The 14,819-nt window shown below is 33.6% G+C and overlaps 1 protein-coding gene across 1 annotated transcript in view; it reads left to right on the forward strand.

Annotated features, from left to right (window-relative positions):
• The window catches only part of LOC149796499 (uncharacterized), a 40,516-nt gene extending 25,758 nt beyond the window's left edge, over nucleotides 1-14,758 (forward strand). The window contains exons 6-12 of the mRNA XM_089960618.1: nucleotides 1,723-1,898; nucleotides 3,045-3,132; nucleotides 3,656-3,892; nucleotides 4,878-4,967; nucleotides 5,063-5,191; nucleotides 9,368-9,412; nucleotides 10,462-14,758. Of these exons, the coding sequence (XP_089816744.1) occupies nucleotides 1,723-1,898; nucleotides 3,045-3,132; nucleotides 3,656-3,892; nucleotides 4,878-4,967; nucleotides 5,063-5,191; nucleotides 9,368-9,412; nucleotides 10,462-10,703 (1,007 nt within the window). The 3' untranslated portion in view covers nucleotides 10,704-14,758. The remainder of the gene's footprint in view (nucleotides 1-1,722; nucleotides 1,899-3,044; nucleotides 3,133-3,655; nucleotides 3,893-4,877; nucleotides 4,968-5,062; nucleotides 5,192-9,367; nucleotides 9,413-10,461) is intronic.
• Nucleotides 14,759-14,819: the final 61 nt, after the last annotated feature.

Raw genomic sequence — 14,819 nt, forward strand, 5'->3', positions numbered from 1 at the left:
TGTCTTCATGTGAAATTAAAAAACTTCCAATAATTATGTCATGTTGAGAGATGGTAACGAGCCATTGAGCTGCATGGTGTTTGGAACTGAAGTTTATGCTACTCTACTAGAGGTAAATAATATTTACATGTATGTTACAAACTTAGTTTTCAGTTGAACATAATGTTTATCATTGCTGCATCAGTTTCAAATATCAAACAATTTAAATTACCGGTTTTCAAACTTTACAGTAGCAGGACATGATATTTTCTAACACATTATTGAAAACTGGTCAAACTTAATGAATCAACTGTCTTACTGAGACGATCTTGTTAGGGTTGGTAGGTCTGAAGCATGTCTCATTTTATCCATGCATGCTTAATCCCTGTGACTAAAAATACTAAAACTATCACTTGAGGCACAATTACTAATGAAACACTGTATTTACACTTATTAGCTCTTGATATTGAAACTTCACTGGTTTTCAAGTAAAACCACAAAATCAACATCTCATCAAACAAGTAAGCTAGTACACAAAAATATTTGTCAACTAAATAATGCTAAAACTGCTAAATTGAATAAGTCCAGCATTCCCAAAGCCATAGATAATTATGTCCATTCTTTTACACATTTTTGCATGAGCCATCCATTCAGCCTGAATTGGCTTGATTGATGAGGTTTTAAGTAAAGTCTGGTGGTTGAAGTGGAGGCAGGCACAAACAAAGGAGTGATTCCAATGTTTTTTTAAATTTAGTTAGCATCTTCACACATTGACAGGCTCATAAGCACATTAGATGTTTAAACTGCCTGCTAATAGTATTGAGCAAGGTCCAGTTGGTCATGTGTTGCGTTCACAAGTGGAATTATGGCATTATCTGAGCTAATGGGGATTTACTTGGTGAAATTTTATCGCTCTTCAACCACCATTTCATCAGAAAATAATTAATGGTGCAACTTTATGGACAGTGTTTTAGGAAGAGATCATACACTTGCACTTCAGTAAACATTAGTTTAGTGTTGTTGACTGTATCAGTTCATTTATAATGTTAAGTGTAAATGATTTATCCTAACATTTGTTTGATTTGTGTTTGTACAGGTGTTTGTATTGTTGTAACTATTGAAGCACCTATCATTTTTGTTGTGACCATAGTTTTGTTCTTTTTTATGTTTTAATTGAGGTATTTATTCAATTTAACCATTAAATTAAATGCCTTTAAATATGCTGACTTTCACAAGCATGAATTTAAGTACCCATGAAAATGCTTTTTTGTTGTTGTCAAAACAACACAAAAGAAATAGTACTTCAGTAGTTTCATTAACCCATATGAATACATGTTTGGTGTGTTTATGTTTGTTTGTGCATTTGTTTTTAAGTACATGTTTGTTTGGGAAGGGAGGTGATTAGTTAGAAGCATGGATTTTGTTTTTCAGGTGTATCATGATAAATTTTATAATTGACTTCATGTTAGATTTTGAGTCTTGAAACTAAAAACCCGAGACTTGTTGCTTTAGCCAATTTTGAACCCTATGCCCTGCTACAGTTGTTTGGATTTATATCAGGAAAAAGGGGATAAGCACAGGTAAAAATTCTAAATCTCCCAATTACATTTGTTTATTGATGACACAGTGAATGAATTGCGATACATTTTTAGTCGACCCTGACATCACAATATTTCTGAAAAATTCTTAATTCAATGCAAAATATACTAATACTGAAAAAAGTTTTACTTTCTTAATTTGAAGGATTCAGTGATTGTGTGCGCTGTTTTCATTGTGGTGTTGGATTGCGACATTGGATGAGTGAAGACGATCCATGGATTGAACATGCCCGATGGTCAACTGAATGTATATATGTGCGCAAGATGAAGGGGAAGGAGTTTGTCTCCCAGGTAAAGATGGCAGTAGAGATAGCTGAGAGGGTAAGACATTTAAATCTGCATTGGTAGTGTATTACATTTACGAAAAACAAAAACAAATTCCTTAAAAAATGTAAAATACGCTTATTGATTTTTTACATGATGACCATTGTATTGTTCCAATATTGTATTAGTCATCACCAACCCCTTTTCTTTATCCTGTCTTTTAACATTATCAAAGTTTTTGGTAGTGTAGTTCTTATAGATTCCACATTTATTCATTAATGTCAACTAAGAATGTAAATCACATAATTTTAGCTTTATTAAAAGTTAAAGAATCTCTAACATCAGTATATTAATTCCTTAACCCTGCATGCCCCATTTACACATAATGAGGTTATCCCTTACTTAAGAGCTCTGAGCCATCAACATCATTTATGATACACCAAATTGGGTTGTATTACAGAAAAGCAGACAAATGTAGCTCTACATTGATACCAAATAATGTAGACTTTCTACTTGCATTACAAAATACAGTGTGAAAAACATAATTTTTAAGAACCTGTTTTATTAGGTTGAAAATCTGAATCAGAGTTTTGTCTTTAAGATTTAAGACTTTCTGGCCTTGACATAGAAAGCAGACTAATCTAAATTACAAATGGACAGGTGAACCTATGCAAAAAGTAGTATAAGTTTGAGATTTGGAGTAAAAGGTGGCCAGGACACAAAAATCGTGGATCCATAATGCCTAATCAAAACAAAGCCAGTCAAATTTTTACCCTTTAGCACATGCACAAGCCAAACAGCAAATCAAAAGCATTGTGTTTTTTATTCATCAAGGCATCTGGCTAAATGAAAATTGCTCATATTTTTGAATGTATTCAGAAGTAACCAGTTGATGCATTTCCTACCCCATTTCAGGTTAAAACTGAAAGAATCCCAGGACGTAATGAGTTAAAAGTACCACCAATGAGAAAAAATATGATTGTTTCTGGTGATTTATCAGAAATTTAACAGAGCTGAGTTTTGTCTAGAAACTATCTGCTTGTCTCTTCCTTGTTCGTAATATTAAACTACAATCTCTAAAGCATATGAAATAGAGTAAAAGCATGGTTTAGGACAGTAGGATATAGCATTTTAGTATCAACAGTTTCCAAGTTAGACTCAATCCAAAGTTTTAAGACTTGGTTCACTTTTTTTCATTATCAGGAGGAAACCATAAGAAATAATGGTGGAGGAAACCAAGCACTTCAAAATAGCAGTGAAGCAGCCCCTGCAGTTCCTGCAAAGGATTCAGGTAATATGGGGATAACCCACAAGGAAACTGTGATAACGAAACTTGAGGAAACACAAGGATATAGCCCATCATATTGATGTTATAATATAACTGGTATAATATAATGGTATTGTAGAGTTGTAAGTGTGGCACAACAGAAGCTTACAATTATATGCTATCAAAATATTTGTTGTCTTATTTTTGAGGTGATAACTATTTTATTGTATTTTTTAGAAAAGTGTCAGTGACCGTTTACTCAGTACAAACTACCACAGCTTCTCATAAAGGTGACATTTTAATAGATTGTAAAATTACACTGCTCATCATAAAAAAAAATCTTTGCACACTTTTACAGTTCCCATACACATAATGATGCCATTAATGATACCTTGAGGTGTTATATTTGTTACATACAGAAAATTATGATAATGGTTATATTATTCCAAATAAATCGGTAGTCATGTGATAAAATATTTAATGAATAACATCACCTGTTGACCGACTTAATGTACTGAAAGTGAAATAATTTCCTTCATTTCCATAGCTCCAGAAAACAGTGGTACAACTAATTCCACATCTTCCAAAGACTTGCCAGGCAGTGTAGGAGCCACAGATGGCAATGTTATGGGGGCAACATCCACTCCGTCTCCTGGCAATTCAGAGATACATAAATACTTGCTGACAGATGCAGCTCAGAGTGTACTAGAAATGGGCTATCAACCCAAGCTGGTACTGCATGCCATTGAAAGGGTGCTGATAAAGAATGGTTGGTGTTTAAATGGTATGAAATTATTTTAAGAATTGCTTCACAAGAAGCACAGTTTATTATAGAGTACTCAAGTGGTCATTTTATATTTGTGTTTAAATAAATTGCTCATGTATAACTTAGAATTTTCAGTTAAATCGTCAAAGGGCATGAAAGAAAAATTCATTTTGAATGAATATTATCAACTTCTTTAGAAAAATTCTTCCATTTATGTTTTATTTTGCATCTGTTTGAGATGTAATTAGCTTAATTCTTAAATATATGTGCACAGCCTCCATAATATTATATAGCAGTAAGGATGAGTTGCATTTCATAAATCCTATAGCTACATTAAGTCATTCAGTGGATACACATACACTGTATTTTGTTCTTATGTCATGGCAGTGCCCTGTGATGAAAAATGTCCTGACTAGTGATAAAGCCATATACTCTATAAGCTGAATAGACATAATCTTTATACACCTGTGTTAAAAAAGATACAGGTGTTCCTTTGAGTGAAGCCAGTTAAAAATATCAATCCACTGAAATATTCAAGGTTGTGGGTCTGCCAGTCTTGTGCAAACCTTTGCAATCCACATAGATATCTACTGCATGGGTAATGAAACATTGGTTGAGTCTTGTAGAGTTTATCTTTTTACTGGCCTTCATGACTTGCTAAAACTGTAAACAAACTTTCATTCTGAGGTTAAGTTTGTCTTAAATTTGGCAGCCTGATACCTCATATGCCTCTTTAGATTAAAAAATTTGACAGTCTGATACCTCATATGCCTCTTTAGATTAAAAAATTTGGCAGTCTGATACCTCATATGCCTCTTTAGATTAAAAAATGAATTTGGCAGTCTGATACCTCATATGCCTCTTCAGATTAAAAAATGGACCCATTCAAATTCTTCAGTCTTTAGTAATTTTGTTTTTGATGCTGGTTATTTAAAATGTAAGTTAATTCAAAAAGACTTTATTTCAGAATTTGTTTTAATGTGGCTTTTTCAATTGTGACCAGGAAATGAAAAATTGACTGGACAAATTATAATGGAAGCTGTGTTTGAAATTGATGAAGAGGACAAGTCACTGAATAAAACTCAGCCAGTACCTTTGTTTTTGATGCTGGTTATTTAAAATGTCAGTTAATTCAAAAAGACTTTATTTCAGAATTTGTTTTAATGTGGCTTTTTCAATTGTGACCAGGAAATGAAAAATTGACTGGACAAATTATAATGGAAGCTGTGTTTGAAATTGATGAAGAGGACAAGTCACTGAATAAAACTCAGCCAGTACCTTTGCAGTCTGCTGAAGGAGATAAAAGCAGTGAAAAAGGTAATATGTGACTGTTTGAAACAAATTTACTTTTAATTTTTCCATTTGTGACAGCAAGAGAGTTAGTAGCATTATTATCCAATTATAAACCTACATATGACGATAAACCCCTACCCCAGTTCTATTTAAGTTTAGCAAAAGTATGATAAAAATAAGCCTTGTCAATTAATAAACATATCCCCATCTTTTCAATAAATTTACAAGGCAGACACCTTTTTCTTATTTTTTCTCAATATGACCACTTTGTGGAGAATAACAATATAAATCTGGTAGACATAAAAATGAAATTGCATGTACATTATGCAATTATTGCCTTTGTATGAGGTTTGCATGTGTCTACAGACCTAACCAAAATAAAATTCAGAGAGGCTGTGAACATAGTAGCTGTTATTTGAAACATTGTGTGACAAAAAATTTAGTCAGTCATAGAGATCTACAAGATGGATACAAAACAACTAAGTTACACAATCAATCAGATAAATTCTTGTTTGGTTTACTTAAAGCCATATAGTAGTTCATGTTATGATGGCTACTAAATGAGTATGTTAAAATATATAGATCAACAAATTTGATTGGGTTAGGAGTGTTACAAGCACAAGTGCTATTTAGGATCCCCACATTTTTCTGAGGATATTGTTGATTTCTGTCTCTCCATCTGGATGTAACTTGTCAGGACGGAAATTCACCAAACTTTGTCCGTAAGTTTCCCATACTATTGCCATCTGCAACATGGCTACAGTTGTTTGGGCTATGATCAAAGGTCAAACAGACAAACATTGCAGTTACAGGGACTTTTTGAATATTTTTTGGCCAATCACTTCATGTTCAGTTACAGCACAAGTGCACATAATAGATGTCACAGAATTTGGGTCATGAACCCAAGGTGAAAAGTTGGAAGATGTCAAGGGAAGGAGCAGAACAGTTTGTAATAAGAAAAAAGAGGATTTTCCATGGGAAGTCATGGAAGTTGCAGTAATATTTATAGTTTTCTGTACGATGAAATGGTTTTTGTTGAAATGTTGATATTGTTCATGAAAACCTACATTTTCTTTTGCCGTTTATTATATGTGACCAGATCTTGACTAAAGGGGAAGAAGAAAACTTAAGTCATAGATATTGTTCTACAGTATAATTGTTACACTTAATGTTTTAATATTGAGTTATGATCCTTGATGGTAGTGCTTCTAGTACCTTTCAGATTTGAAACTTTTAATGGCTGCTTCAAAATTTATGTCACATAATTTGTTTGCACACTTTAGATGTTGAGAATAGAAACCAACAAAATGGTCTGTTAATGGTAGAAGAGGACATTTCAAAATTTAGGTCACCAAATTGTAAAACTTTGTTTGTCTGCCTTAGATATCGAGAACAGAAAATCAATTGAATGAGGTATTAATGGTAGTTGAGGACAAAATCCAAAGGGTTTAGAAGGCAAATTAACAAGTAATTATAAAAAGGATTAACATATTTTTAATAGCATAAATAGATTTGTCTAACAGAACTGTCAATAGTTCTCAACAGTTTCAGCATCAGGCCAGCCCATGAAATTCACTATAATTGGAGTTCTCTAAGCAATCACACTAAATATTTCCTGGCCTCAGATTCATTGATAAATAAAGGTAACCTTCCTTTTCTTAAGATCATTGTTTATATGAATACAAATTTGGCTATATCTTGTGGAAGTTCAACTGACAGACAGTACTTCTTCCAGCTGATCAAATTTTGCTTATTTGTCTCCATGTCCAAATTTCTCTAGACTTGTGCCATTAGCCGTGATTGATTGCACATGCCATGCATAAGTCCTAGAGGTTGTAAGCCAGACTATTACATGTAAAGATGGCAAATTTATATAGGAACTTGCAGTCTCATGATCAGAATGGGATTAAATTGCATTTGCATTTATTGTACAGTATGGTATTTACTTGCACAAAGAAAGTGTTGATATCATTTTCTGGTTGCTGTAAATACCAAATGTCACCAGAGAGGTGATCATCAGACAATTTTCAGTCACCATTTCAGATATTTAGTCACAAATGTGACCAACCATTTTAGTTGCGATTTGGAGTGCTGGATGGTTTTATAGGCTCTAAATCGCCTCATTAAAATAACACAATAACAATTGAGATTTCATTGTAGTAATGGTATGATGTATTGCTGTTGTGATGTATTATTAACAGATTTCATGCAGTGCCAATATAGGCCAGCAACATGTTAAGATTGTGAAGCACTCCTCACATCTCCACCACACTCCCTTGGCTCCAGTGAATTTATTTTTCAGGGCACTAATACAGAGTAGCATATTTACAAAACAGGATGCATCAGTGTTAATACGTTTCAATGAACATGTATTTTGCTAGCCAAGGTTCCGATAACCCTATCTATAGTACAAGTCACATGGGTCATGTAGGAATTCAATAAAGACTATTTCAGTAATGGGTGTCTTTTTTTTAGAACTTGATCATATGTACCTTTACGTGGCAAGTATTCACTTCATTTGGAATCTTATAACATTATTAACATCATGTATTAAAGCTTTTGAAGATCATTTACTTTCTTTATCAGTATCTGTAATCCATTCAAATTTAAGGACTACTATAAATCATTACCTTTGTAGCAAGCTTACAGTCTTTGTGAATGTAGCAAGAAAACTAATTTTAACTAAGATTTTATGCTTGATAAATTTAGGCCATGAAATAATATGTATGATAGAAATGCAGGTGTCTACCATGATTGTTTGTTTGAACATATTATTGGCAGCAGTTTTTGTCACATGCAATTGGAGTTTGATAATAACACTTGAGTTTGTCTTTTTTAACAAAGCATAGTATGCAAGCACATTGCTTTTCATCAGCAATGAAAATTTTCTGTGAATTTGAGGTTTTCCACTATTTTCAGGATCACTATTATCAGGACTATGTAAATTCATTCAGAAAATTGTGGGGGTAGGGTCAGTTGCTTATTTACTGGACTGTTCTGTGCCTAGTCATAGTTTTAGATTACTGTCACTTGTACATATCCTAATAATGAAGTTCTGAGACCAGTCTAATCAGAATCATTGTTTTCTTCAACAGTTTAGACATATTAGTTGCATGAATGGTTTGATGCATTTAGCGCTGTTGAATATTCAATATCAGTGAAGATTAATTGGAATTACTTTGTTTTCTCTGTTATACTTATCATCAATTTGTCAGAAAAATGTTGAATGTAACTCTAAATGTATCAGATGATGACTGGATTCAGGAAGTGGTGGTAGTGTGAAAAACAAGTTTTCATGGGCTTGGTTGGATCAATAGATTAATATATTGATAAATCATAAAATGAAGTTATTAAAATTGTTGGAGTTGTAACAGAACTGGAAAGGCATTGTGCTCACTGTTGTTATGATGATACTGACTGCAAAGCTGGTGATTACAATATGTAGATTGACAAAATAGTTTCAGATGATAAGAATATCTTGTTTTGATATGTTGCTTTTGTTGTTGATAAGATGTTCCATTTGTATATACATGTAATGTAATGTTATTTGACACCCCACCCCCCACCCAGATGTTATAAAACTTTCTTCCTATTTGCTTGCAAGATGATCTGGAGAGGTCAGAGTTCAGGATTTTGAAATTCAGCATGCTACATGTATTCAAAATACATAAGCTTCAGAGGGAAAGCCCCCAGAGCCCCCACCAGGGCTTCACCTCTGGAGCCTGATTTGGGGCCTTAAAGCAGCCCTCAAACCCCAAGCTAACGTTTCAAGGATTTTCAACAAAGTCCATTCTCATCTTTGTTTTTGTAAGGTGGGGTACAACTTCTGCCAAAATACAATTTTGCTCATTGGTAGTTCGTTTAAATGTTGTCACTTATGATTAAGTTAACAATTCGCTAGCATTAAATGATGATCACATTGTTCACAGGTTTGACAATTTGCATTCTGTAAAATATATAATCTGTTGTGTCAGAGGGTTCTAAGTAGTAGTTGCTGTGGTTTTGAAAATTCTGAATCAGCTTGGCCCTCAGATTGAACAAAAGACAGTTACTGGCATTAATGTGATGAAACCCATGCCATTAACAGTAAGTTGTTGTCAGTTTCCTGATCACCTGTTGCTTACCCATATAGCTCCTCTACTTGGTGATTTCATTCAAGGAGAAATTTGGGGTTAATTTATGTTCATGTTAATTTTTCAGCTAATATGAGCAGTCAAGCTAGTAATGAACAAGTTCGACAACATGGTAAGAACTGTATATACATGTATTGGCATAATTTTAGCATATATATACAAAAGAATACAAGGTTTCATAAGAGAAATAATAAATAAAACTAAAATCTGTTAAATATATCCATCTCCCTGACATATGATCTGTGAGTTCTTATTTTCATTTAAAAAACAGAATACTTTTATCAGATAGACAGATCATAAATGGCAAGCTTGCTATGTTCAGGTGTTTGTCAAAACTAGAGGGATGGTTTTATCCCAGAGAGCATGGCCTATTGCTTTCAATTCTTTCCAAAGTTTTCTGGACAATGTTGAGACCTTGTATACCATATACAGTGGCCCTTCACTATAATGACCTTTATCATCAGGTAGCCCTTTAATAAAGTGTGTGTAATTGCACCAAATTTAAATCTATAAATTAAGCTAGTTATTTCATTTCACTCGATTTTATTTCTTAGCTAATGAAAAGCAGTTATAATGTTGGATATTATTAAATATCCTTTTGTGCATTGTGTGTATAGCCCACCAATATTTATTTATAGCAAACCTCATTATAATTACAGTGTCTTCATGTAAATGCAGTTTATTTTTGTGACTGGGGCCCTGGATAGCCGTGTCATCTAAAGCACTCACCATTACCAATCACTGTCATTTCACCTCTGTCTGCGTGGGTTCAAGTCTCAGACTCGGCCAGTGTGGGTATGTGAGAAAGCTTCCATTAGCTTCCCATGGATTGTGGTTCTTACCAGGATTTTCCTGGGTTCTTCCTCCACTTATTATACTGGCTGCCATATATAGCCTATCTTGTGCTGAGAAATGGCATTAAACCCACAACATTTTTTGGACTCCATAGCATTTATGAATCAACAGGAAGTAAATATGTTTTCAAACCATGTGTTGGTTAACCTGCGTTGAAGCAGTGCCTAACTGTTGCATCTACTATTTGCTGCTTGTGATATGCCCAGATAAATGGACTCCCATCTACAAAGTTGCCTGAACCCTGTAGTAACTTTCTAGCTGAATAAGCCAGATTCCACTTCTATATATAATACTTCTTTTTTGCAGGGCATGAAGCATCAGGAAATACCCAGTTAGAGGAATCCCATATAGATCCAGAAAAAATTGTGAGAGAACACAGAGAATTACGTGAAGCAACATTGTGTAAAATATGCTTAGAAAATACCATCAGTGTGGTTTTTCTGCCTTGTGGTCATCTTGTGACATGTTCCGACTGTGCCCCAGCCATGAGGAAATGCCCAATCTGCAGGACATTGATTAAAGGGACAGTGAAGACATTTTATGGATAAGAGTTACATGAGTGAAATATTGTAGTATCATTCATTTCGTGAGGCTTAATTTTTGTGGCTTAAAAAAAAAATAGAAGACATTTTCATGGGTTCTTCAATTCATGGTTTTTGCCTGTCAAACTTTGCATATTAATAGGTATTTAGTTCTCAACAAATACCCAAAATAAAGAAAACAAATGAATAAAACTATGACAATGCAAACAGCAGTCACTTGAATGTTTAAACAAATACGAGCCTCAAAGAGCTGAAAAGTGTTTTCCTCCTAGTGAATAACATCAATGGAAGTTGATAACAATAACACCAGAAAAGAACACTGAAATGTTACAGAAACAACAAAAATAAACAGAAGCCAGTTGCAAAACTATTTTAGTCCTGTCTAATGTAATAAACAAACTTAAATGTAAAAAGAAAATTAACGTTGTTGTTGTTGTTGTTGGGTTTAACGCCATTTTTCAGCACACAATAGGCTATACATGGCAGCCAATATTAGTGGTGGAGGAGGAACCCAGGAAAACCCCGGAAAGAACCACCGACCCATGAAAAGCTACTGGCAAGCTTTCTCACATACCCACATTGGCCAAATCTGAGACTGAAACCCACGCAGACAGAGGTAAGATGGCAGTGAACAGTGACGGAGAGCGCTTTAGACCACTCGGCCACTTGGGGCCCCAAAAATTAATGTAATTTGATGGATGCATAAACAGAAATATAAGGATAAGTCCTGTGAAAACCGGGTGACCAGAGAAAATGAGAACCTGAGACATGAAATGAGATGGAATTGGTCAACTGAAGTGAAAAAGTAATTAACAAAATCAACGAGTTACAAAGTATAAAGAAAGTGAATAATGGAACATAAAGCTAGTTGCAAGGAGCTGAAAACAGGTTGCAAAAAAAACAGATTCAAGTCACAGTGCCTTGGGAAGATCTAAACAAGAGTTATCCCATGGTAACATTCAAGAATCGTAACCCCCCCAGAAAGGAACCTACCAGAACCATACACTATGTTTTGATTATTGGATTTCCCATGTTGCTGCAATCAGCACTGATCAGTTATATAAAAACAGAAAAAAACCTTTATTGTTGTGTTAGAGGCAAATAAAAAGAACATAGACAAAGTCAAAGAATTAAACAAGACCAAAACTTTATTCCCCTAAAATATTGTATTTATTGCAGAAAACATTAAAACCTCCTGATCAGTGCCTTAGGAAAATGAAGGACTATGCATGATCAAATAGAGAGACTAAACCACAAACTTTAAAAAAATATTACAATCTCAGAAAAATATAATGAAATGTTCTTTTTTATAATTGCCTTGAGAAATCAAGAGAATATGTCAGATGGAAAGCTGTCATTATTCATTTACTTTTAACAAATTTGAACTTTAAATTTCCCAAAACTATGAAACATTACATCAGAAATGTGAGTACCTTCAGGTACTCATGACCTACAAAATAAAGATGGACAATATCTTAAAATATCAAGAGATGAAAGACTTTGTATTATTTGTAAGAAACTAAAAGATGAGAAACATTTTTTTTCTTTGCTTTTCAGAAATTCAGTATCAATATTTATCTCTTTTGTTCATTCCAGATATGTGTACAGTAGTGATTTAAATTTATTTGAAAATTTAGTTTGGCAATATGTAATCCCAAAACACAAAGTACCATATATACTTATTTACAAGTTGACTGAACTCTAAGTTGAACATTCTCCTGACTAAAACGCTAATTTCTTTTTGACTCTCCTTTGGAAAAATAAACAAGCCAAGCAGGATAGATAGATAGTAAGAAAAATAAAGACAAAGCCCGTGTAAAATAATATATTATTGAGTGGAATATGTGATAAGTAATTGACAACTTGCATTTTGTCCACCTTCATGTAGTACAAAATAAAAATCCATAATGTTCTTCATTTCAAATCAATTTATATGATAAATCAATGAATTTTATTATAGGTTACATACCATTTGTCCATCAGCATTTGCTATTTTAAACTTCTCAAAAGTCATTGGATCAGTTTTAACTAAATTTAGCAGCAAGAATTTAGGTATGAAGAACTTTTAAGTTTGTACACTTACTGCTGATCTGCCATCAAATATAGCCACCATAATGACAAGTATAACTTGGCCATATTCCGTAGGATGAATCCTGGTATAATTTGCTTTCAGATGTTTACTAATGAATGATGATCCATCATCAGATACAGCTAGCATTACAACCAAGTAGAAAAACCTTTAGGTGAGTTTTTCTCAAAAGAATTTGACCAAAGGCAGAGGTACAATAAGGGCCAATTGGCCCCCAAATCAGCAAAAAACTAAATTTTTTATAAGAGTATTTGTTATGGTTATTCCATATCTACTACATATCAGCTGCAACATATCTACATAAGACATAATAAAACATCATGAAATTGACAGTTAATTTTGTTCCCAAGTTGGCCTGAGTTCAGTCAAAACCTCAAGTTTTGCCAGATTTCTACCTCTTTGAAGTCCTAAAAAACTAACAGTGCATTCAAGAACACATTTTATATATGTTTCTCATTTGCGTTCGCCACTGACTAGCAGAAAAATGAAGGCAAAACGCTCAACTTAGACCAGCTGCCATTTTCATTTCCATACAATATCAGGGTGTGACGTCACAGTAAAAACACAATTTTATGTTTCTTTAAACAAAATTAATGTTCAAATGTCATTTACTATTTGTATGGCTGATAGTATGTTGTTTTTTTATTTTTGTTTAGGTCACATTGTGATGCATTCTTTAGTGAAAATAATAATCACAATATTTGGGAAAGAAGCAGCTTAATGTAGAAGAGGTTCATTCAGGAATGATGTTCAAGGCAATAAAGAAACAACCGAAGCAGCTGATGTACTTTTTGACTAAAATGGAATAATGGAAACAAATCTCCATGTATTTTTTATTACCTGATCATGCTTAGTTACATTTATTTTATATTTTCTAATCTTCTATGATTTAAAAAATATCGGCATTCAGGATCATATGAATAATAATGTGAAGCACACCCTTGCATTAAGGTTTTGAAATCCGCACTGAATCCAGTAAAAGATGCAACATTCATTCATATCATTGTTCATTTGCTTCAGTTTCATGAATTATTTTTGTACCTAGCTTAACCACTTCTGTGGCCTAGTGATTAGAGCATCTGTTTCGGATGCAGGAAGCCATGGGTTCGAACCCTGGCCAAGTCATACCAAAGACTTATAAAAATAGTACTAACAGCTGCCTCGCTAGGCGCTCAGCATTAAGAGGTTAGTGTTAGGACTGGTCGGCCTGGTGTTATGATAATGTGATTGGGTGGGACATCATGCTACATGTCTGCGGCACGATGCCCCAGTGCTAGACATCACCATAAACTGCCACACTGCAGGCATTGTAGCGATATGTCTGAATTTTTTTAAAGCTACATCATAAATCCACATCACACACACACAGTGCCTAGCTTTAAATTATCATCTGTAGACATGCTTTAAAATAGATCTAGCATACTCATTAGGTTACTGTCACATCATAACACAAAACATTGATTGCAGCAGTTTTCAAAGAAATACATAATGAAGAAAATGATTACTGTGCAGTTTGTTTACTTTTAGTGCAACAATATGTATACAATCTACTGTTTTTTTTTTCATAAAAGAAAACAAAAAGCAGATAGCTGAAGCTTTGGTTGTATCTATTGGAACCTCATCAGGCGACATCATTGTATGTATGTGTGTGTGTATGTATGTATGTATATATATATATATATATATTGTCACTACTCCAGTAATGAAGACTGATGTAAAGGTATAGCGTTTCATATTCTTTACTAATAATATCAAACAGTAGCTGTTCAAGCCTGAACATAGACTTTAATTTTTATTTATTGTTTGCTTCTTTGGGGTTTTGTGGGGTTTTTTTGCTTTTATTTTATATAAATAAGTTTCTGTTTAGTTTTGCTTTCTGTAATTCATGCATATTCTGTTCACACGATTTCTTTATTTCTGTCTTATGTTCCATTTGTTACATGTTTCTGATGAATAAACAAATTGTTATCTATCCAAAGGTTTGAATTATGAGTTTTAAAATAACACTGAGAGTATGTTTTTTCTCTTAAAAA

Source organism: Sinohyriopsis cumingii, chromosome 6 (genome assembly GCF_028554795.1).
Source record: "Sinohyriopsis cumingii isolate HCF-2022 chromosome 6, ASM2855479v2, whole genome shotgun sequence".
In the NCBI taxonomy this organism is placed as follows: domain Eukaryota; kingdom Metazoa; phylum Mollusca; class Bivalvia; order Unionida; family Unionidae; genus Sinohyriopsis; species Sinohyriopsis cumingii.